This window comes from Bos indicus, chromosome 1 (assembly GCF_029378745.1).
Source record: "Bos indicus isolate NIAB-ARS_2022 breed Sahiwal x Tharparkar chromosome 1, NIAB-ARS_B.indTharparkar_mat_pri_1.0, whole genome shotgun sequence".
Lineage (NCBI taxonomy): Eukaryota > Metazoa > Chordata > Mammalia > Artiodactyla > Bovidae > Bos > Bos indicus.
Genome location: NC_091760.1, coordinates 58,786,376 through 58,812,016, shown reverse-complemented (window position 1 = coordinate 58,812,016; position 25,641 = coordinate 58,786,376). Strand labels below are relative to the sequence as shown.

The 25,641-nt window shown below is 38.6% G+C and overlaps 1 protein-coding gene across 8 annotated transcripts in view; it reads left to right on the top strand.

Annotated features, from left to right (window-relative positions):
- CFAP44 (cilia and flagella associated protein 44) overlaps nt 1-25,641 on the top strand; it is a 118,173-nt gene that overhangs the window by 31,979 nt on the left and 60,553 nt on the right. For all 8 annotated transcript variants that reach the window (XM_019981280.2, XM_070788003.1, XM_070788011.1 and 5 more), the window contains 6 exons: nt 50-149; nt 801-895; nt 7,265-7,474; nt 8,115-8,225; nt 11,899-12,060; nt 15,556-15,792. In XM_019981280.2, coding sequence (XP_019836839.2) covers nt 50-149; nt 801-895; nt 7,265-7,474; nt 8,115-8,225; nt 11,899-12,060; nt 15,556-15,792 — 915 coding nt within the window. The remainder of the gene's footprint in view (nt 1-49; nt 150-800; nt 896-7,264; nt 7,475-8,114; nt 8,226-11,898; nt 12,061-15,555; nt 15,793-25,641) is intronic.

The window sequence follows — 25,641 nt, the reverse complement described above, 5'->3', positions numbered from 1 at the left end:
TTCTATGTTAACCTGACTTTGGACTCTAATAGAATCTCTCTGTTATCAGACCCAAGATCCAGAATGCCTGTTCTCCTTCCATTCTGGAGCCATTGAAGCTTTGGCTGTCTCTCCTGTCACTTATCTCATGGCCACTACCGGCTTGGACTGTAAGTAAGAACTCATATCCGGCCTTTTGTGTTTTATTTTCAGTACATTTTAAAATGTGTTTGATTAAGGCATTTGAGAATTTTTCCAAAAGGGAAGCCTCCTGATACTAATGAGGTAAGTTTTTGCAGAGGGGAAGGGCCCAGAATATAGCAGCCTTGGTTATTGTGAGATATAAAAGATACATCAATAAATTACTCATGAAAATACCATTCATCTTGGTATTCTCCACAGTAGTGCTTTTCCTTCTCTTTCCATGTCCTTCCTTTCTTCTTGACTTACAGTAAATCTATGTGGACTGTGAAAGGGGAAACTGACTCACTAGTCAATCAGTAGTTGTTTTCTTCAGTACAGTTGTCTCATTATCTGTGGTGGTGGTGGGGTTGGTTCCAGGATTCCACTGATACCAAAATCCATAGATGTTCAAGTCCCTTTTATAAAATGGCATAGCATGTATTCATGTTTATAAATTACCTGATTGAGGGTATACATGTAAAATTTTAACTAATGTAAAGAAAGACTACGTCAGTTGATTTTTCTATGACATTTCTTGTTATAGTGCTTAGATATAAATGAACCATGGTAATTAGAGCTGTTACATATACATATATACTACATATATAACTTGTTTCTTTAAAATTGTCTTTCTATAGGCTCTATTAGATTCTATGACTTTGCTGGCAAAATTCCTTTGCTTCAGATGAAATTCAAGCAAGGAGGTACTGCCCTTGCTTGGGTACCACGGCTGGTAAGCTTATTATAATGAATTTTACTAAAAATCTATTTGTAAATATGATATATCAGTGCTATTTCTTAGAAATATAGATATTTTCTGAATCTGGATTTTAGAGCAGAATAAAAATTCGAACTTAGTTTGTCCGTTCAGAATATGATAGAAATCATATCATGACTTTGTTATTGTGTTTTTAATGAAAAGTCTATTCTTATGCCACTTAAAGTTTAGAAATAGTTTTGTGTTAAAAAGTAATTACCTGATAGAACTTTGTGTATCTATCTTCTGTTTAACTCTGGTTCATTCTATGTACTTCTAGAATGTCTACAATGTGCTGGGCCTATTTCTAGATTCTGGGAATATAGCAGTGAACAAAAAGACAAAAATACTTGCCAGCATGAACCTTTACCCCGATAGGAGAATGTTACACCCCCATGGGAGATGGTGGGAAGGACAGACAATGAACAAAATAAGTAAATTTATGTGATATGTTAAATAATGGGAAAAAATTAGAGCTTTGTTCTAGTTGTCTGTGGCTGTGTAGTAAACCACTCCAAATGTAGTGGCATAAAAAAAGCAATCATTTTTTTGCTTACTCCGCTTTGGGAATTCAGACAGGTGACACCAGGGATGGTTTATCTCTTCTTCACAGTATCCTGGCTTCAGTTGGGGAGATTTGAATGGCTGGGGCTGGGAGTCATCTAAAGGCTTCTTTGTCCCAAGTCTGGCACCTGGGTGGAAGGCTGGGTTAAGCTGTGATGCTAATAGGAGTGCTTACCTGAAGCTCATGCCACACAGAGAGGTCATTATCACAGCATGGTGGCCTCAGGGCAGTCAAACTTCTTCATGGTAGCTCAGGGCTCCAAGATCTTATGTTCCGACAAAGAAGGCAGAAGCTGCTATCATTTCATGACCTGGCCTTAGGAGTCACATATGATCACATGTACTATACTCAGTTAGGGGGTGAAACAGCCATAAGCACCACACAGATTCACAGAGAGAGGAAGTTCAACTATCTTTCTACGGGAGGTATGTCGATGAATTTGCAGCCATGTTTTTATAAAACATCATGGGAATATTTGGGGAATGGTTAATCCTTTGAGTTGAAATCAAATAGAAAATGTTCCAGGCCCAAAGTAGATGTAGAGGTGGCTGGAATGGAGGGGACTTTCATGATGGGATCAAGATCAGAAGGAGAACTCAGGGCAGGAAATAGAAGCAGAACAATGATGAGGCTAGATTAAGTAGGAACCATGGAGCATTGTGGAAAAAGGAAGAGAGTTCCAGAAAAACATCTATTTCTGCTTTATTGACTATGCCAAAGCCTTTGACTGTGTGGACCACAATAAACTGTGGAAAATTCTTCAAGAGATGGGAATACCAGATCACCTGACCTGCCTCTTGAGAAATCTGTATGCAGGTCAGGAAGCAACAGTTAGAACTGGACATCGAACAACAGACTGGTTCCAAATAGGAAAAGGAGTACATCAAGGCTGTATATTGTCACCCTGCTTATTTAACTTATATGCAGAGTACATCACGAGAAACGCTGGGGTGGAAGAAGTACAAGCTGGAATCAAGACTGCCAGGAGAAATATCAATAACCTCAGATATGCAGATGACACCACCCTTATGGCAGAAAGTGAAGAGGAACTAAAAAGCCTCTTGATGAAAGTGAAAGTGGAGAGTGAAAAAGTTGGCTTAAAGCTCAACATTCAGAAAATGAAGATCATGGCATCTGGTTCCATCACTTCATGGGAAATAGATGGGGAAACAGTGGAAACAGTGTCAGACTTTATTTTTCTGAGCTCCAAAATCACTGCAGATGGTGATTGCAGCCATGAAATTAAAAGACACTTACTCCTTGGAAGGAAAGTTATGACCAACCTAGACAGCATATTCAAAAGCAGAGATACTACTTTGCTAACAAAGGTCCATCTAGTCAAGGCTATGGTTTTTCCGGTGGTCATGTATGGATGTGGAAGTTGGACTGTGAAGAAAGCTTAGTGCCGAAGAACTGAAGCTTTTGAACTGTGGTGTTGGAGAAGACTCTTGAGAGTCCCTTGGACTGCAAGGAGATCCAACCAGTCCATTCTAAAGGAGATCAGTCCTGGGTGTTCATTGGAAGGACTGATGCTAAAGCTGAAACTCCACCTCATGCGAAGAGTTGACTCATTGGAAAAGACTGATGCAGGGAGGGATTGGGGGCAGGAGGAGAAGGGGACGACAGAGGATGAGATGGCTGGATGGCATCACTGACTCGATGGACATGAGTTTGAGTGAACTCTGAGAGTTGGTGATGGACAGGGAGGCCTGGCGTGCTGCAATTCATGGGGTCGCAAAGAGTCGGACACGACTGAGTGACTGAACTGAACTGATGGAGTATTTAGATTACCAAACCTGGATCATTCTTTATCTAATCTATTTACACTCTTATCTGAAGTCTTTAAAATACAGCTTACCAAATTGAATCATTTTTTTCAGAGGTTTGTGGAATGTTCATAGAGCATTTAATTTTTAGCCTTAAATCCAAGTAATGATTTATAGATATTATGCTAGAATTTCCCCTTCTCCATACCCTCTTACCTTTCTGGAAAGCTGCATATCATTCTTCACAATTTAAGTATTAAGTGAAGTCACTCAGTCATGTCCAACTATTTGTGACCCCATGGACTTTAGCCTACCGGGCTCCTCCATCCATGGGATTTTCCAGGCAAGAATACTGGAATGGGTTGCCATTTCCTTCTCCAGGGGAACTTCCCAACCCAGGGATTGAACCCGGGTCTCCCGCATTGTAGGCAGACGCTTTACCGTCTGAGCCACAAGGGAAGCCCAAGTCAAATATCATCACCTCTTCCCAGCCGTCCACGAACCCATCTTGAAGGGTACTCCTTCCTTCATGATCTAGGACTGTGTTTAAGGACTGTGTATATACCTCTTTTGTAGCACTTAATCACAGAGTACTAAGATGACTTGCTTCATTGTCTGTCTTTCTCACCAGGCTGTGTTCTTCATGGCAATACCATATCTTATTCTTCTTTGTGTTAATACTTCCAGTGCCTGTACACTTACTGGTACATATAGGCACTTAGTAGATTTGAATAAGCAACATTCATTCGGAATTGAATGTAGTTCTTATTCCCAAGACTTTCATAATTGCATGGCCTAAGGGATGATCACTCCATTCTAAAGAATACCAGGGCTCTTGCCCTTCTCCTAAATGCCTTCCAAGACAGCAGATTTAGTACATACAGACACTGCTAGATTTATATCTCCAGCCAAGACTTTTCTTCTAAGCTGCAGACTATTTGTCGTCTTCATTTTGAGATCTCCAGGGGACCTCAAACTCAACATGTCCAAGATTAAGTTCATGGTCTTCTACTGGTTCCCAGTCCCCCTCCCCCCCACTTCAAAATAATAAATGCAACAACAGCCCACACACTCACATACCTGGCTCTCTTCCAGGATCTCCTGTCTCAGTAAATATGTCATTCTTGACACCTCCCTCTGCCTCATTCCCCATATCTAGTCACCACCAAATACGACCATTATACCCATCTCTAAAATGTGTCCAGGTCTCTCAGCTCCACTACACCACCTCAGACCACATGACATTAATCAGTCTCCAGGAGTAAAACAGCCATCATTTTAAAAGTCTCCCTACACAAAAATAAACTCAAAATTAATTAAAGATCTAAATGTAAGACCAGAAACTCCTAGAGGAAAACATAGGCAAACACTCTCTGACATAAATCACAGCAGGATCCTCTATGACCCACCTCCCAGAGTAATGGAAATAAAAGCAAAAATAAACAAATGGAACCTAATTAAACTTAAAAGCTTTTGCACAACGAAGGAAACTATAAGCAGGGTGAAAAGACAGCTTTTAGAATGGAAGAAAATAATAGCAAATGAAGCAACTGACAAAGAATTAATCTCCAAAATATACAAGCAGCTCAATACCAGAAAAATAAATGATCCAATCAAAAAATGGACCAGAGAACTAAATAGACAGTTCTCCAAAGAAGACATACAGATGGCTAACAAACACATGAAAAGATGTTCAACATCACTCATTATCAGAGAAATGCAAATCAAAACCACAGTGAGGCTCTATCTCACACTGGTCAGAATGGCTGCTATCAAAAAGTCTACAAACAATAAATGCTGGAGAGGGTGTGGAGAAAAGGGAACCCTCTTACACTATTAGTGGGAATACAAACTAGTACAGCCACTATGGAGAACAGTGTGGAAATTCCTTAAACTGGAAATAGAACTGCCATATGACCCAGCAATCCCACTGCTGGACATACACACCAAGGAAACCAGAATTGAAAGAGACACGTGTACCCCAATGTCCATTACAGCACTGTTTACAATAGCCAGGGCATGGAAGCAACCTAGATGTCCATCGGCAGACGAATGGGTAAGAAAGCTGTGGTACATATACACAATAGAATATTACTCAGCCATTAAAAAGAATACATTTGAATCAGTTTTAATGAGGTGGATGAAACTGGAGCCTATTATACAGAGTGAAGTAAGTCAGAAAGAAAAACACCAAATACAGTGTATTAAATACAGCATATATATGGAATTTAGAAAGATGGTAACGACAACCCTATGTGCAAGACAGCAAGAGACACAGATATAAAGAACAGAATTTTGGATTCTGTGGGAGAAGGTGAGGGTGGGATGATTTGAGAAAATAGCACTAAAACATGTATATTATCACATGTGAAATAGATCACCAGTCCAAGTTCGATGCATGAGACAGGGCACTCAAAGCTGGTGCACCGGGACAACCCTGATAGATGGAGGTAGGAGGGGGGTTCAGGATGGGGGATACATGTATACCCTTGGCTGATTCATGTCAATGTATGGCAAAAATTGCCAAAATATTGTAATTAGCTTCCAATTAAAATAAAATTAATTAAAAAAATAGTCTTTCTAAAGTTTCCCATGCATCCTGTCTCGGCCACCTCAGATCCATTCCCTGCATTATACCTAGGATGACTTTCCTGAAATAGTAGATATGATCATGTCACCTCCCCACTCTACATCCCCAAACTAAAAACTGTTTGACTCCTTAGCTCTCTGGGATGAAAGCTGTCCTTAATGTGACATATAAGCCATTTTGTGACCTAATGCTTGTGGAAGCACTGTTCCCTCACTCAGTCTGTTCTAGTCAAACTGACTCTTTCCTCTTACATTATTTCCTGCCACATGACCTGTGCACAAGCAATATCCTCTCCCAGAGGTATTTTTATGCTTCATTAACTCCTGGGCATCCCTCTGTTCTCAGCTTCACTGTATCTTCCTTAAGGAAGCTCGGAGTCTAGGTCAGCTTTCTTTGCTATACATTCTCACAGACTGTTTCTTTCCTTTAACACTTATTTAAGTTTATAATTCCACATTCCTTTGTGTGGTTGATTAATGAAGCTCCAATACTGTGGCCACCTGATGTGAAGAGCTGACTCATTGGAAAAGACCCTGACGCTGGGGAAGATTGAAGGCAAAAGGAGAAGGGGATGGCAGAGGATGAAATGGTTAGATAATATCACCAATTCAATGGACATGGATTTGAGCAAACTTCAGGAGATAGTGGAGGACAGAGGAGCCTGGTGTGCTACAATCCATGGGGTCACAAAGAGTAGGACATGACTTAGTGACTGAACAACAACAATATGTTCTCCCACTCAACCATTAATTTGTGAAAATGGGTTGAGACTGTCTATGCTTACTCTTGGGTTGCTGCTGACGGGTCTCTGGCACATAGTAGATAGATTGTCCTTGTTTACCTGTCTCATGGTCGGCAGTGATAATGGACTGTCCTGGAGGAGATGGAGTTTACCATAGAGAAGTATAAGGAATTATCAATGGGCCCTTATTTTCATTCATTATTTAGTTAAATTACTGAAGTCTAAATAAAATACAGAAAATTCTCCAGGCAAGAGTACTGAAGTGGGTTGCCATTTCCTTCTCCAGGGGATCTGCCTGACCCAGGGATCAAACCCTGGTCTCCTGCATTGCAGGCAGATTCTTTACCAACTGAGCTACTAGGGAAGCCTAATTATTTAGTTAAATTACTTAAGTCTAAATAAAATACAGAAATATCTGTAATTTGCTCAGTCATGTCTGACTCTTTGTGATCCTATGGACTATAGCTCGCCAGGCTCCTCTGTTCATGGCATTTTCCAGGCAAGAAACTGGAGTGGTTGCCATTTCCTTCTCCAGGGGATCTTCCTGACCCAGGGATTGAACCAGGGTCTCCTTCATTGCAGGCAGATTCTTTACCATCTGAACTACCAGGAAAGCCCATAATGCAGTGTAGCTCTCTTAATTAACTAATTTTGGAAACCTTGCATTTCTTTTTTGTCCAAGATAAGCTATGGTGGAGCACAGATTACTGCAGGATTTGAAGATGGCGTTGTTCGAATTCTTGAACTTTATGATCCAAAAGGGCTCACGGTTTTTGTGGGACGGAAGAAAGTTTCGGAGGCAGATATTCGTTTGAAACAGGTTTTCAAACCTCATACTGCTGCTATCACTGCTTTAGCTTATGATCGTGATGGAGAAGTTCTGGCCACAGGGGTAAGGAGTAGATTTCCTTTTGTTTCCTATTGAATTTTTGTGGTTAACCTTGCCTTATTAGTCGTCCTACTTAATGATGCCTTCTTTCCTTATATTTCTTTCCAAGAACGTATATCTATTTCTGGTTTTCTTTGTATTCACATTCTTTCAGTATAGTCTGTGCCTCACTATAAAATATTAAAAATATTCTTACAAATTGAGTTGTAATGCTTATTTTAAATGAATAGAAATTCTCAACTGGGAATAATGCAGCATGTTTTATGTATGGTCAGTGTTTTAAATGAAGAGAATAACCATGTAAATTCATTATGCATAAATAGGTGAGCATATGCATTGTGGAATTTTTTGTGAATTAATTTATACATAGGTATGGTGATCATTTTATTTTATTTTTTTTTCTTTTCTTTTTTTCATTTTATTTTTAAAAACACAAGAAAACATGTGACAGGTTTGTCAAACATTCTCACAGGGAAAATGAAGCAAATATTTGAAATAAGAATGTTCCCAGAATAATCTAGGATATATGATCATTATAGATATAAGTATGCAGTGGGTATAATATAGCTGTTAAATATTTCTTTGTACTCTCTGGAATAGATTTCCATAATAATATATATTTGGATATCTCTCTTTTTCTTAGAGTAAAGATAAAACTGTCTTCTTTTTCGAAGTGGAAAGGGACTATAAGCCTATTGGTTATATTACTACTCCTGGACCTGTTTGCCAGCTAACATGGTCTTCGAGCTCTCATGTAAGTAGTTATTGTCTTCATGTTTAAATCTCAATTACTACATAGTGAAGTGATCTGGTAGAAAATAGTGGGTAGAATTACTAGCTCCGCTCTTGGGTCCTGCAGCAAGGGGCCAAGGAAGCTGTTCAGCTTGACTAGTGAAACATCACTCGGGAGCTCCAAGCCACCACCCTCCATACTCCCACTACCTCCTCTCTCTTCTGTAATCTAATCAGTCTGTTATATCAGACTTTGCTTCAACAACAGAGACTTTATCATGAAACACAACACGTCAGAATGTGTTGACTTGGATCTGGCAGTCCTTCTGACATTAAGTTCATTTCTAAGGTCTGAATGTATTTGTCCTCATCTTTATCGCTTTCCTGCTCCTCTGTCTGAATTTCACCTCCATTTTCTTTTCTAACTTCCATTGCCTGTTTCCTAATGACAATGGTGATTCAGTATTAATTACTAATCTTATTAAATGCCTCTAATGTCCCTAATTTTGAGCATAGGATAATTCAATCACCTGAATATTGATTGTCTAAGCCAGGTACTGTACTAGGGTCCTAGCATAATAATAATACCAATGAACTATATAGAAGTGCTATCAGAATTTTGGGGATAACATCTGTAACCTATTTTAAATAGTTATATTGTTCTGTGATAGAATTATTTAAGGTTTCACAAGGGAGTGGGTGACTAAAATATCAGTATCAGTGGTTTAGATAGTATGTACTATGAATATGGGGCTTTTCTGGTGGCTTAACAGTAAAGAATCTGCCTTCAATTCAGGAGCCCCAGGGAGACACAGGTTCAATTCCTCGGTCAGAAAGAGCCCCTGGAGAAGGGCATGGCAACCCACTCCAGTGTTCTTGCTTGGAGAATCCCATGGATAGAGGAGCCTGGCAGGCTACAGACCATGGGGTTGCAGAGTCGGACACGACTGGAGCGACTTAACAGGCATGTACGCACTATGAATATAGAGCAGGGGAATATCAAGAAAGGGGGAAGTTAACATGTTATGTTACATTATTCTATATTAATCTTAAGGAATTGGCAGAATGTGAGTCAGAGAGGAGGTGAGTGCAAGTGGTGTAGGTGAAGAGAATGAGAGCTGCAGAAGATGCTCTGTTAAAGCATGAGCCGTTATATCACAACATATTTGTGCATCCGTCAGTCATTTCTCTCGACATCAAAGTTACAAAAAAAAGCAGCCCAACATTTTTCAGGAGTCAGGAACGATGGGTGGGAAAGGAGTGGGTTTGACTCTATAAAGGGACAGCTTGAAGGAGATCTTTTTGGTGGTGGAGTAGTTTGTATTTTGCTTGCTATGGATGATTACTTGAATCTGCACATGTGATAAAATGACATGGAACTATACACACTGCTGCTGCTGCTGCTAAGTCACTTCAGTCATGTCCAACTCTGTGTGACCCCAGGGACTGCAGCCTACCAGGCTCCTCCACCCATGGGATTTTCCAGGCAAGAGTACTGGAGTGGGGTGCCATTGCCTTCTCCATAAGACTCTTAAGTTACTCCTATATCTGGCTTAAATGTCATGATTCTTTCTATCAATAAAGTTTAGTAACACTCTTCCAATGACTTGAGCTCCTTTCTCTTTTTTTCATACATTTCTGGCAAAAACCCATCCCTGACTGTCCCCAGTTGATCTATATTTGCCTACAGTGATTATCAAGGGCAGTTAGAGATAGTCATGCAACAGGAAAGATTAGCTTCTTCATGATTTAGTGACTCAAATGGCCTCAACACAATTCATAGTAGGGCTTAGTGATTCTATGATGTTGTTCTTATCAACTCTCTTTCACCCACAATCATCATTTAAAAACTCCTCCTCTCCTCAAAGCTTCAAGCCTCCAACTTGCTCACTCACTCTCATTCTCAGCATCACTTACTTCACACAACAAGTAGGAGACCTCTGCCAGGAACTCGTTCACCTTCCCACTACCAAATGTAAAATCCTATTACTTCTGCAGGTACCTGTTTCTCCCCCCTCTATTTTTTTTCTTACAGTAGAGGAGCTATGTGTCTTCCTGCTTGAGGCCAATTCTCCCTTGTGACCTTGGGAATCTGCTCCCACTGTTTTCAACATTTCACACTGTTTTCTCTTTTCTGTCATATAAAATTAACCCCACCTGTTTAATGAATTACTTCTATTAATATTGAAATATATTCAAGCCCTCTTACTCATTGAGAAAAAATTCCTAGTCCTCATGTTCTCGTCTAGTCACTGCCCCATCTTTCTCCTTCCATTTTTCTCCTGGGGGTTGGTTATTCCCATGAACTGCATTTCCTTACATCCTACTTCTTCCTTCACATGCTCTCACAAGTTTGTTGTCTCATAATCCCACCAGGTTAACACTTCCAGAGATACCAGTGTATCCATTTAACAATTTTAGTTCTTATCTTTCTTGCTCTCTTAGCCTCAGTTGACCTTGTTGATCTTCATTTCCTCTTTGAAATACCATCTCCCTTTGACTTTTTGGGACATTATGCTCTCCTAGTTTCTTCTCCCATGTCTTGTCATTCTCAGCCTTCTTCGTTCAGGCATTAAGTGTTGCTTCCCGAGGCTCTGTCCCAATCTGTCTTCTCACTTCTGTTCTCTTGACCTTAGTGATACCACCAAGGCCATGGCTTTCTTAAAAGCCCGTATGTGCCACAGGATATTTGCACATGGTGTATTCTTTACATAGCATATTCCCTCAAGCCCTCCCCCAAGTCATTATGGAAATAATCTACTCATCCTTCACATCGAGACTTAGGTACCACCTTCTCAGGAAACCTTTTACAACCTCCTTGTGGTACCTCTATAACACTAGTTGCAGTTCTTTTTTTTTTTTTTTGCAGTTCTAATTTACATTTGTTTATATGATTTGTTAAGTGACAAGCTTTCCCATTGGAGGTAAGCTCCATAATGGCAGAGACAGTTCCTATTTTTATTATAATTTTACCTCTAGCACTTTATAAAATTCTGAGTACATAGTAGGTACGTAATAAAGAAGTATAGAATAAAATAACTGAATGAATAAACATTTTGAATAATGCATCTATGGAGTGTCAAGATGGGAATTTCCCACATGTGGTTTAAATACATGATTTGGAAACTCAGAAGAGAGGTCTGGACTAGAGAGATGAATTCAGAGTCTAATTGCTTGTGAGTGGTAATGAAGCCATGATGGCTACAAGATTTCTCAGGGAATGTTTATGGAGAGGCAGAAAAAGAGGGGAGAGAACAAGAATCTTGGGACATTCACATTAAATGCATTCAAGCAGAGGATGATTCATCAAAGGAGGCAGAGGTTGTATATGCTGTCCACATACTGCAGATTTTCCTTGGAAGTCCTAATTTTAATATTCTGCCCTTTCAGCTGACATATTTTACAACCCAATTTTTGGCTCAGAAAAGAGGTCATCTATAAAACAAATATAAATCTAATTTTAACACTTGGTTTATTAATTAATAATGATATAACTGTATTAATGTGTATAGTGGTTGATAAGATTGACTTAGTTCCTCACTGTGGTTATTGCTGGTAATAGTATCTTTTTTAAATGGCTAGTATACATAGCAATTATAGTTTTTATAATTTTAAAATTATAGTTTAAAATATTTTTGAACTATGTTTCTAAAAGCTTGCCTAAATGTAAATGATATGTTTAATCTTTTTTTTAGCCTGAAAGTACTTTACTGATTATTTGTGAGAATGGCTATGTTCTTGAAGCTCCGTTTCCATCTATAAAGGAGGAAGAGGAGGACCATGATGTAGTTTCCTATGAAATCAAAGACATGTGTTTAAAATATTTCCATTTCACAAGTGTCAAATCTAAGATTCTGGTATGAAATATCCTTGAAGCATTGTCTTCTAATTATTTTCTTTCTTATGATATAAAACAGCCTGTGTTAAGTGCTAGGAAAATATGAAGAAGAAGATACAAACTTTTACTTTAAGGAGCTTATCTTGTAGAAAGCAGCTAACTGTATTAGAAGGAGGTAATGAATAGATACTAAAATCACAGTGCAAAGAAAAGAATTTTAGGGGCATGCAGAGGAAAGAATATATGGTTGTGATGGCGAGATGAGAGGAGATCAAGGATGACTTCATTGAGCAGACATTTAGTATTTAATGAAAGGGAAGGATTTTGAGAGGTTAAAAATGGGAAAGCAATAAAAGCTGGGAGAACATCCTGAGGGAAGGCAGAATTGCAAGAGTTTTGTTGTTTTCAAGAAATGAAGACTGGGCCACGAAACAAAGGGATGCAATTTGTGGAGGAGTTTGACAGGAGTCTGTGACCACCACAGAGGACCATTTAAATTTTAGCCAAGATGTTTTATTTCTCAGGCCACTGGAATAAATTGTGACAGGTTTTTTTTTAATTTAATTTTTAATTGCAGGATAATTACAATATTGTGATGGTTTCTCCCATACATCAGCTATAGGTATACATATGCCCCTCCCTCTAGTACCTCCCTCCCACCTCTCTCCCCACCCCACCTCTCTAGGTTGTCACAGAGCATGGGCACTGGCTATCTATTTTACATAAAGGACCGACCAAGGGATACCAAGGGAACATTTCACACAAAGATGGGCTCGATAAAGGACAGAAATGGTATGGACCTGACAAGCAGAAGATATTAAGAAGAGGTGGCAAGAATATACAGAAGAACTGTACAAAAAAATCTTCATGACCAAGATAATCACGACGGTGTGATCACTCACCTAGAGCCAGACATCCTGGGATGTAAAGTCAAGTGGGCCTTAGAAAGCATCACTATGAACAAAGCTAGAGAAGGTAATGGAATTCCAGTTGAGCTATTTCAAATCCTAAAAGATGATGCTATCAAAGAGCTGCACTCAATATGTCAGCAAATTTGGAAAAGTCAGCAGTGGCCACAGACTGGAAAAGGTCAGTTTTCATTCCAATCACAAAGAAAGGCAATGTCAAATAATGCTCAAACTACTGCACAATTGCACTCATCTCACACACTGGTAAAGTAATGCTCAAAATTCTCCCAGCCAGGCTTCAGCAATACTTGAACCGTGAACTTCCAGATGTTCAAGCTGGTTTTAGAAAAGGCAGAGGAGCCAGAGATCAAATTGCCAATATCCGCTGGATCACTGAAAAAGCAAGAGAGTTCCAGAAAAACATCTGTTTCTGCTTTATTGACTATGCCAAAGTCTTTAACTGTGTATCACAATAAACTGTGGAAAATTCTGAAAGAGATGGGAATACCAGACCACCTGACCTGCCACTTGAGAAATCTGTATGCAGGTCAGGAAGCAACAGTTAGAACTGGACATCGAACAACAGACTGGTTCCAAATAGGAAAAGGAGTACGTCAAGGCTGTATGCTGTCACCCTGCTTATTTAACTTATATGCAGAGAACATCATGAGAAACGCTGGGCTGGAGGAAGCACAAGCTGGAATCAAGATTGCTGGGAGAAATATCAATAACCTCAGATATGCAGATGACACCACCCTTATGGCAGAAAGTGAAGAAGAACTAAAGAGCCTCTTGGTGAAAGTGAAAGAGGAGAATGAAAAAGTTGGCTTAAAGCTCAACATTCAGAAAACTAAGATCATGGCATCTGGTCCCATCACTTCATGGCAATAGATGGGAAACAGTGGAAACAGTGTCAGACTGTATTTTTCTGGGCTCCAAAATCACTGCAGATAGTGACTTGCAGCCATGAAATTAAAAGATGCTTACTCCTTGGAAGGAAAGTTATGACCAACCTAGATGGCATATTAAAAAGCAGAGACATTACTTTGCCAACAAAGGTCAATCTAATCAAGGGTATGGTTTTTCCAGTGGTCATGTATGGATGTGAGAGTTGGACTATAAGGAAAGCGGAACACAGAGGAATTGATGCTTTTGAACTGTGGTGTTGGAGAAGACTCTTGAGAGTCCTTGGACTGCAAGGAGATCTAACCAGTCCATCCTAAAGGAGATCAGTCCTGGGTGTTCATTGGAAGGTCTGATGTTGAAGCTGAAACTCCAATACTTTGGCCACCTGATGTGAAGAGCTGACTCATTTGAAAAGACCCTGATGCTGGGAAAGATTGAGGGCAGGAGAAGGGGACAACAGAGGATGAGATGGTTGGATGGCATCACCGACTCAATGGACATGAGTTTGGGTAGGCTCTGGGAGCTAGTGTTGGACAGGAAGGCATGCTGCAGCTCATGGTGTTGCAAAGACTCAGACACGACTGAGCGACTGAACTGAACTGAAAGGACAGACTTTTGAACACAGTGGGGAAAGGAGAGGGTGGGATGATTCGAGAGAGTAGCATTTAAACATATATATTGTCAGTTTTTGAGGAGAGGATTGATATGATGGGTCATATAAATTTGGAAGTTAATTCTATAGGGTAAACAATAAAAAGGTGAAAGATGGGAGGTCAGGATGCTAGTGTTAGGGGGCTTTTGCAATAGCCAGTTGATAGAGGCTAAGGATATAAATCACTTTACCACCAAAGATAAGTCACCTTCTTTCATGGACTATTTCAATCCACAGAATTCATGGGTTGACAATGATAAGCTCTGAGAAAAATTTTACCTAGCTTCTCTATTAGGAAAAAAAGGCAAAATAATTTCCATAAAACCAGGATCAAATTCATATTGATGTATGAGGAAATCAAACTGATATTGTAAACCAATTACCAATCAATCAAAATAAATATTATAAAGAAAACAAAAAACCAGGATCAGTGGGAGTTATGAAGAAAGTCATTCCAATGATTTAAAAAATTTAATGGTAAAGATATATTCCCAAATTGATAATAATTAAAAAGAAATTTTATCTTTAAATTATGAAAGTATGATAACACATTTACAGGAGACTTGGAAAATACAGAACAAGGTTACATATAGTTCCACCATATATTACAATTATTTTTTTAAATAGATAAGAATTTTAGTTGGAGTATCAATATCAAACTCTCAAAAAGTAATAGAATGAATATATAGATAAGTAGAAGGATACAGTAGACCTGGAAAGCACTGTGAACCAATTCAACATAATTAAGATTTATATAATTTTCACACAGTAGTAGGATACAAATTCTGTTCAAGTTCCCATAGACAATAAACTAGCAGACTCTGGAGCATATCCAGGGACATAAAACAAGGCACAAAAATTTCATGGTCTAAAGGTATTGAAATCATACAAAGTCTGTTCTCTTACCAAATTGATAGTAATTTTTAAATGACATTATTTGTTGCATTAGAGCTATGAATTTTCCTAGGGCTCTATCTTCTATTTTCTAATTGTGTGAATGAATGAATTACAATTTTTTTCTTAAATCCCTTCATCTCTTTTGCTAAAGAGATTAATAGAAATTGAAAGGAGAAAGAAACAAAAGGAGCTGAAGGAGAAGGAAAAGCAAGAAAGAAGGAAAAGACTAGAAACAGAGATGGGTGAAGATGCGGAATGGGAACTCCAGGAAGAAGACGAGGAGGAGGAGGAGGAAGAGGAGCCCTTACCCGAAATCTTTGTTCCTTCAACCCCCTGTCACATCCTCTGTGGATTTTACTCTGAGCCAGGAAAGTTCTGGATTTCTTTGGTGAGTAATAATGTAATAAATTTTTATCTCAGTCCTAATCCAATGTATGTATTATTTCTATCACATTCTTAATTCCTTACTCTGTGCTAAGACTTCAGTTGTTTTCTACTATTGAAGGCTTGGATTTTGATAAATGAATGTGTTAATTTTTACATCATCTTTTATATGCCTGTCTACTATATCTTTTATCTATGATAATCACACATGTTTCAGAAGGTCAAAGGGAAGAAGAATCAAAGATAGAAGGGCAAAGGGCTAAGAGGTTTTCCAAGTGAGTCTGTCATTTTAAAATTTTGAGTATGATGGCAGCACAATCCACTGGACTTGCTTACCTTTCATTACCTACAACTATGCTATGTAGCCACATGGAAATCTGGGTAAATGGCTGTTTTTATTAATAGATGATCACAGTGCCACCATCAAAGAAATTGGGACTTGGCTAATAAGGAAGCACAGAAAAATGGGAGACAGGTACCTGGGAATGTTACCATAGTGTGACAATTACATCTCCTAAATACATATTTTCTACTCTAATAAAATATTTTATTGATCTATTGCAAAGCAAGATTTCCTTCACTATATAAAAAATTTGTGTATAGTACCATAGCTTTCTTATCCATTCATCTGCTGATGGACATCTAGGTTGCTTCCATGTCCCGGCTATTATAAACAGTGCTGCGATGAACATTGGGGTACACGTGTCTCTTTCCCTTCTGGTTTCCTCAGTGTGTATGCCCAGCAGTGGGATTGCTGGATCATAAGGCAGTTCTATTTCCAGTTTTTTAAGGAATCTCCACACTGTTCTCCATAGTGGCTGTACTAGTTTGCATTCCCACCAACAGTGTAAGAGGGTTCCCTTTTCTCCACACCCTCTCCAGCATTTACTATTTGTAGACTTTTGGATCGCAGCCATTCTGACTGGTGTGAAATGGTACCTCATAGTGCTTTTGATTTGCATTTCTCTGATAATGAGTGATGTTGAGCATCTTTTCATGTGTTTGTTAGCCATCTGTATGTCTTCTTTGGAGAAATGTCTATTTAGTTCTTTGGCCCATTTTTTGATTGGGTCGTTTATTTTTCTGGAGTTGAGCTGTAGGAGTTGCTTGTATATTTTTGAGATTAGTTGTTTGTCAGTTGCTTCATTTGCTATTATTTTCTCCCATTCTGAAGGCTGTCTTTTCACCTTGCTAATAGTTTCCTTTGATGTGCAGAAGCTTTTAAGGTTAATTAGGTCCCATTTGTTTATTTTTGATTTTATTTCCAATATTCTGGGAGGTGGGTCATTTGAATCAGTTCTAATGAGGTGGATGAAACTAGAGCCTATTATACAGAGTGAAGTAAGCCAGAAGGAAAAACATAAATACAGTATACTAACGCATATATATGGAATTTAGAAAGATGGTAACAATAACCCGGTGTACGAGACAGCAAAAGAGACACTAATGTATAGAACAGTCTTATGGACTCTGTGGGAGAGGGAGAGGGTGGGAAGATTTGGGAGAATGACATTGAAACATGTAAAATATCATGTAAGAAACAAGTTGCCAGTCCAGGTTCGATGCACGATACTGGATGCTTGGGGCTAGTGCACTGGGACGACCCAGAGGGATGGTATGGGGAGGGAGGAGGGAGGAGGATTCAGGATGGGGAACACATGTATAGCTGTGGCAGATTCATTTTGATATTTGGCAAAACTAATACAATTATGTAAAGTTTAAAAATAAAATTAAAAAAAATTTGTCACAAATTCACATAAAAATATATGTGAAAGGGGGCGGTCCTAATATGGTGGAGGAATAGGATGGGGAGACCACTTTCTCCCCCACAAATTCATTGAAAGAACATTTGAACGCTGAGAAAATTCCACAAAACAACTTCTGAATGCTGGCAGAGGACATCAGGCACCCAGAAAGGCAGCCCATTATCTTCGAAAGGAGGTAGGACAAAATATAAAAAAATAAAAAGAGAGACAAAAGAGGTAGGGACGGAGATCTATCCCAGGAAGGAAGTATTAAAAAAGAGAGAAGTTTCCAAACACCAGGAAACACTGTCACCGGTGGGTCTGTGGTGAACCTTGGAATCTCAGAGGGCAACATAACCAGGAGGAAAAATAAATAAATAAACCCCACAGATTACATGCCTAACGGCAACTCCCAGTGGAAAAGCAGCCCAGACGCTCGCATCCGCCACTAGCAAGCGGGGGCTGGACAGGGAGGCGCGGGCTGCATTGCTTAGGGTAAGGACCCGGCCTGAATGCCCTGAGGGCAATCTTAGGGAACAAACTTGAGGTAACAACCCAGACTGTGGGATAGCTATCCCACGAAAAAGCCCTAACCTAGAAGAAATAAAAAAGAGTCAATATATAATGAAAATGCAATAAATGAGATAAAAAAACACTTGGGAGGGAACCAACAGTAGAATAATGGAGGCAGAAGATAGGATAAGTGAGGTAGAAGATAGAATGGTAGAAATAAATGAAGTAGAGAGGAAAAAGGGAAAAAGAATTAAATGAGGACAACCTCAAAGATCTCTAGGACAATGTTAAATGCCCAACATTAGAATCATAGGGGTCCCAGAAGAAGACAAGAAGAAAGACCATGAGAAAATACTTGAGGAGATAATACTTGAAAACTTCCCTAAAATGGGGAAGGAAATAGTCATCCAAGTCCAAAAAACCCAGAGAGTCCCAAACAGGATAAACCCAAGGTGAAACACCCCAAGACACATATTAATCAAATTAACAAAGATCAAATACAAAGAACAAATACTAAAATTGGTAAGGGAAAAACAACAATAACACACAAGGGGATTCCCGTAAGGATAAGAGCTGATCTTTCAGTAGAAACTCTTCAGGCCAGAAGGGAATGGTAGGACATACTTAAAGTGATGAAAGAGAAAAACCTACAGCCCAGATTACTGTACCCAGCAAGGATCTCATTCAAATATGAAGGAGAAATCAAAAGCTTTACAGACAAGCAAAAGCTGAGAGAATTCAGCACCACCAAACCAGCTCTCCAAAAAATGCTAAAGGATCTTCTTTAGACAGGAAACACAGAAAGGGTATATAAACTTGAGCCCAAAACAACAAAGTAAATGGCAATGGAATCATATTTATCAATAATTACCTCAAATGTAAATGAGTTTAATTCCCCAACCAAAAGACAAAGACTGGCTGAATGGATACAAAAATAAGACCCCTATGTATGTTGTCTACAAGAGACCCACCTCGAAAGGAGGGACACATACAGACTGAAAGTGAAGGGCTGGAAAAAGATATTCCATGCAAATAGAGACCAGAAGACAGCAGGAGTAGCAATACTCATATCAGATAAAATAGGCTTTAAAATAAAGGCTGTGAAAAGAGACAAAGGACACTACATAATGATCAAAGGATCAATCCAAGAAGAAGATATAACAATTATAAATATATATGCACCCAACATAGAAGCATTGCAATATGTAAGGCAAATGCTAACAAGTATGAAAGGGAAAATTAACAATAACACAGTAATAGTGGGAGACTTTAATACCCCACTCACACCTATGGATAGATCAACTAAACAGAAAATTAACAAGGAAACACAAACTTTAAATGATATAATAGTTAGACCTAATTGATATCTATAGGACATTTCACCCCAAAACAATGAATTTCACCTTTTTCTCAAGTGCACATGGAAACTTCTCCAGGATAGATCACATCCTGGGCCATAAATCTAGCCTTGGTAAATTCAAATAAATTAAAATCATTCCAAGCATCTTTTCTGACCACAATACAGTAAGATTAGATGTCAATTACAGGAGAAAAACTATTAAAACTTGTATTCCTGCTTTCTGGAGGGTTTTTATCATAAATGGATGTTGAATTTTGTCAAAGGCTTTCTCTGCATCTATTGACATAATCATATGGTTTTTATCTTTCAATTTGTTAATGTGTATTACATTGATTGATTTGCAGATATTGAAGAATCCTTGCATCCCTGGGATAAAGCCCACTTGGTCATGATGTATGATCTTTTTAATATGTTCAGCCAACATATGGAGGCTGAACAACATGCTGCTGAATAACCAGCAAATCACAGAAGAAATAAAAAAAGAAAATATGCATAGAAATGAATGAAAATGAAAACACAATAACCCAAAACCTATGGGACACTGTAAAAGCAGCGGTAAGGGGAAGGTTCATAGCGATACAGGCTTACCTCAAAAAAACAAGAAAAAAATCAAATAAATAACCTAAGTTTACACCTAAAGCAACTAGAAAAGGAAGAAATGAAGAACCCCAGGGTTAGTAGAAGGAAAGAAATCTTAAAAATAAGGGCAGAAATAAATGCAAAAGAAACAAAAGAGACCAGAGCAAATATCAACAAAGCCAAAAGCTGATTCTTTGAGAAGATAAATAAAATTGACAAACCATTAGCCAGACTCATCAAGAAACAAAGGAAGAAGAATCAAATCAACAAAATTAGAAATGAAAATGGAGAGATTACAACAGACAACACAGAAATACAAAGGCTCTTAAGAGACTACTATCAGCAACTATATGCCAATAAAATGGACAACTTGGAAGAAATGAACAAATTCTTAGAAAAGTACAACTTTCCAAAACTAAACCACGAAGAAATAGAAAATCTTAACAGACCGTTACAAGCACATAAATTGAAACTATAATCAGAAATCTTCCAGCAAACAAAAGCCCAGGACCAGACAGCTTCACAGCTGATTCTACCAAAAATTTAGAGAACAGCTAACACCTATCCTACTCAAACTCTTCCAGAATTGCAGAGGAAGGTAAACTTCCAAACTCATTCTATGAGGCCACTATCACCCTAATACCAAAAACTGACAAAGATGTCACAAAAAAAAACTACAGGCCAATATCACTGATGAACATAGATGCAAAAATCCTTAACAAAATTCTAGCAAACAGAATCCAACAACATATTAAAAAGATCGTACATCATGACCAAGTAGGCTTTATCCCAGGGATGCAAGGATTCTTCAATATCTGCAAATCAATCAATGTAATACACCACATTAACAAATTGAAAGATAAAAACCATATGATTATGTCAATAGATGCAGAGAAAGCCTTTGACAAAATTCAACATCCATTTGTGATAAAAACCCTCCAGAAAGCAGGAATACAAGGAACATACCTCAACATAATATCAGTTCTAATGAGATGGATGAAACTGGAACCTATTATACAGAGTGAAGTAAGCCAGAAAGAAAAACACCAATACAGTATACTAACACATATATATGGAATTTAGAAAGATGGTAACAATAACCCTGTGTACGTGACAGCAAAAGAGACACCGATGTATAGATCAGTCTTATTGACTCTGTGGGAGAGGGAGAGGGTGGAGAGATTTGGGAGAATAGCATTGAAACATGTATAATATCATGTATGAAACGAGTCGCCAGTCCAGGTTCGATGCACGGTACTGGATGCTTGGGGCTGGTGCACTGGGACGACCCAGAGGGAGGGTAGGGGAGGGAGGAGGGAGGAGGGTTCAGGACGGGGAATGCGGATATACCTGTGGCAGATTCATTTCGATATTTGGCAAAACTAATACAATATTGTAAAAGTTTAAAAATAAAATAAAATTAAATAATAAATAAAAGCTATATATGACAAACCCACAGCAAACATTATCCTCAATGGTGAAAAATTGAAAGCATTTCCCCTAAAGTCAGGAACAAGACAAGGGTGCCCACTCTCACCACTACTGTTCAACATAGTTTTGGAAGTTTTGGCCACTGCAATCAGAGCAGAAAAAGAAATGAATCCAAATTGGAAAAGAAGAAGTAAAACTCTCACTGTTTGCAGATGACATGATCCTCTACATAGAAAACCCTAAAGACTCCACCAGAAAATTTCTAGAGCTAATCAATGAATACAGTAAAGTTGCAGGATATAAAATCAACACACAGAAATCCCTTGCATTCCTATATACTAACAATGAGAAAACAAAAAGAGAAATTAAGGAAACAATTCCATTCACCATTGCAACATAAAGAATAACATACTTAGGAATATATCTACCTAAAGAAACAAAAGACCTACATATAGAAAACTAGGAAACACTGGTAAAGAAATCAAAGAGAACACAAAATAGATGGAGAAATATACCATGTTCATGGATTGGAAGAATCAATATAATGAAAATGAGTATACTACCCAAAGCAATCTATAGATTCAGTGCAATCCTTATCAAGCTACCAACGGTATTTTTCACAGAACTAGAACAAATAATTTCACAATTTGTATGGAAATACAAAAAACCTCAGATAGCCAAAGCAATCTTGAGAAAGAAGAATGGAACTGGAGGAATTAACCTGCCTGACTTCAGGCTCTATTACAAAGCCACAGTCATCAAGACAGGATGGTACTGGCACAAAGACAGAAATATAGATCATTGGAACAAAATAGAAAGCCCAGAGATATATCCACGCACCTATGGACACCTTATGTTCAACAAAGGAGGCAAGAATATACAATGGAGAAAAGACAATCTCTTTAACAAGTGGTGCTGGGAAAACTGATCAACCACTTGTAAAAGAATGAAACTAGAACACTTTCTAACACCATACACAAACATAAACTCAAAATGGATTAAAGATCTAAATGTAAGACCAGAAACTATAAAACTCCTAGAGGAGAACATAGGCAAAACACTCTCCAATGTAAATCACAGAGTATTGGAAATAAAAGCAAAAAAAACAAAAAACAAATGGGACCTAATTAAACTTAAAAGCTTCTGCACAACAAAGGAAATGATAAGCAAGGTGAAAAGACAGCCTTCAGAATGGGAAAAAATAATAGCAAATGAAGCAACTGACAAGGAATTAATCTCAAAAATATACAAGCAACTCCTGCAGCTCAATTCCAGAAAAATAAATGACCCAATCAAAAAATAGGCCAAAGAACTAAACAGTTCTCCATAGAAGACATACAGATGGATAACAAACACATGAAACGATGCTTAATATCACTTATTATCAGAGAAATGCAAATCAAAACCACAATGAGGTACCATTTCACACCAGTCAGAATGGTTGCTATCCAAAAGTCTACAAGCAGTAAATGCCAGAGAGGATGTGGAGAAAAGGGAACCCTCTTACACTGTTGGTAGGAATGCAAACTAGTACAGCCACTATGGAGAACAGTGTGGAGATTCCTTAAAAAACTGAAAATAGAACTGCCATATGACCCAGCAATCTCACTGCAGGGCATACACACCAAGGAAATCAGAATTAAAAGAGACACGTGTACCCCAATGTTCATCACAGCACTGTTTATAATAGCCAGGACATGGAAGCAACCTAGATGTCCATCAGCAGATGAATGGATAAGAAAGCTGTGGTACATATACACAATGGAATATTACTCAGCCATTAAAAAGAATACATTTGAATCAGTTCTAATGAGGTGGATGAAACTGGAGCCTATTATACAGAGTGAAGTAAGCCAGAAAGAAAAACACCAAGACAGTATATTAATGCATATCTATGGAATTTAGTCCAACCAGTCCATTCTGAAGAAGATCAGCCCTGGGATTTCTTTGGAAGGAATGATGCTAAAGCTGAAACTCCAGTACTTTGGCCACCTCATGCGAAGGGTTGACTCATTGGAAAAGACTCTGATGGTGGGAGGGATTGGGGGCAAGAAGAGAAGGGGACGACAGAGGATGAGATGGCTGGATGGCATCACTGACTCGATGGACATGAGTCTGAGTGAACTCCAGGAATTGGTGATGGACAGGGAGGCCTGGCGTGCTGCGATTCATGGGGTTGCAAAGAGTCAGACATGATTGAGCGACTGATCTGATCTGATCTGATGGAATTTAGAAAGATGGTAATGATGACCCTATATGTGAGACAGCAAAAGAGACACAGATGTAAAGAACAGACTTTTGGACTCTGTGGGAGAAGGTGAGGGTGGGATGCTTTGGGAGAATGGCATTGAAACATGTATATTATCATATGTGAAACGAATCGCCAGTCCAGGTTCGATGCATGAGACAGGGTGCTCAGGGCTGGTGCACTGGGATAACCCAGAGGGATGGGATGGGAAGGGAGATGGGAGGGGGGTTCAGGATGGGGAACACATGTATACCCGTGGTGGATTCATGTCAATGTACGGCAAAATCACTACAATATTGTAAAGTAATTAGCTTCCAAATAAAATAAATAAATTTATATTAAAAAAAAAGAAATATATGTGAAAGATTACCACTAGGTCGTAAGTGGTCTCAGATCCTTGGCCAGGCCAGAGGACTGCCTAGCTAAGGACTGTTGTTGTAAGGAATGATGAGAGTTCATGCTACTCCTCATCAACATTTCTTAGAAATATATCTTTAATAGCAATTTTTAAGGAGGCAAGCAGCAAGAAGGATGGAAAGTAGTGATGAAGGCACCTTAGGATTCCATGTATTAGCGCCTTGACCCTTTGTTTTCTGTGCTTTATAAAACAATTATTGATGGATTCTGTTGTGTGGGGTTCAAGGGGTAAAGAGATAAATAGGACATGGTCCTGCCCTCTGGAAACTTCCTCATATCATGAGGGAGAGAGGTACAGAAACAACTGTAATAGAATAGAGTTCTAGTGTCTAAAAACATGCAAAAGTTACTAATTATCTAACAAACATATTTAATGCTTATTAGCTTTAGGGTTGCCAGATATTACATGGGACATGCTTATACTAAAGATAAACTTGCTGATTATCTGAAATTCAAATTTACCCGTGCACCCTGGATTTAAAGTTTTTTTTTCCCTAGTTTTACTGAGATATAATTAACATGCAGCACTGTATAATTTAAGGTACATAGCATAGTGATTTGACTTGCATGTATCATAAAATGACTACCATAGTAAGTTCATTTTATGTTCACTCAGTTTTTTATTTGCAAAATCTGGAAACCTGATTATTCTATACCAAGCACTATTCTAAGTGACCACCTTATAAAATAAGTGCTCTTAATAATTTGCATTTTACATAAGAAAAAATCATGGCAGGGAGAGGTTAGGTAACTTATTTGCAGTCATATAATTAGAGGTGGAACAGGATCTGGACTCAGGCAGTCTGGGTCTAAGCTCTTAACCATTAAACTACACCAGCAAACAAGGTTAAGGTATATCAGAGACAGTGACACTAACCCTGTTTGACTCACTTGCCAGCTCTGTGCCTGTACCACACAGATGCTGTAGAAAACCAGCCTTGTTTTGAAGCCATGACCACAGTTCTCATATCTCACAGTGTTCACACTGTAGGCTGGTTCCACTTTCCCACTTTCCAAATGATCACTAATTCTTCTCCTGTCAGTCATTTTCACCTTCCCTCAATTTCTAGTCATAACCTTACCTCACGTTTTCTTTTCTTTTTGTTTCTGTTTTGTTGTTTCTGGTTGTGCTGTGTGGCTTTTGGGATTTTAGATCCTCTGTCAGGAATTTAACCCAGGCCCTGGTGGTGGAAGCACTGAGTTCTAACCACTGGACTGCCAGGGAATTCCCATCTCACATTTCACTGAGAAAATAAAAACGATCAGATGGCATTTCCTTATCTTGTCTTAGATCTCATGTTCTATGGGGATCCATACAAGTTTGTCTGCTACTGTTAACAATTGGTGAATCATCTGTTACAACTTCCCAAGGACACTATTCCAAATGGCCTCTTGATCCCATCCCCTCTCACTTTCTCAAAGGTTTTACTTCTGAAATAAATGAGCTGGTCTCCTGTATCTTCAATCTCTCTCTGTTTACTCACTTCTTATCATCAGCATATAAACATGCTCCTAGTACTTACCAACTTAAATTTTTTTCTTTAACATCCTTTCTTCTCA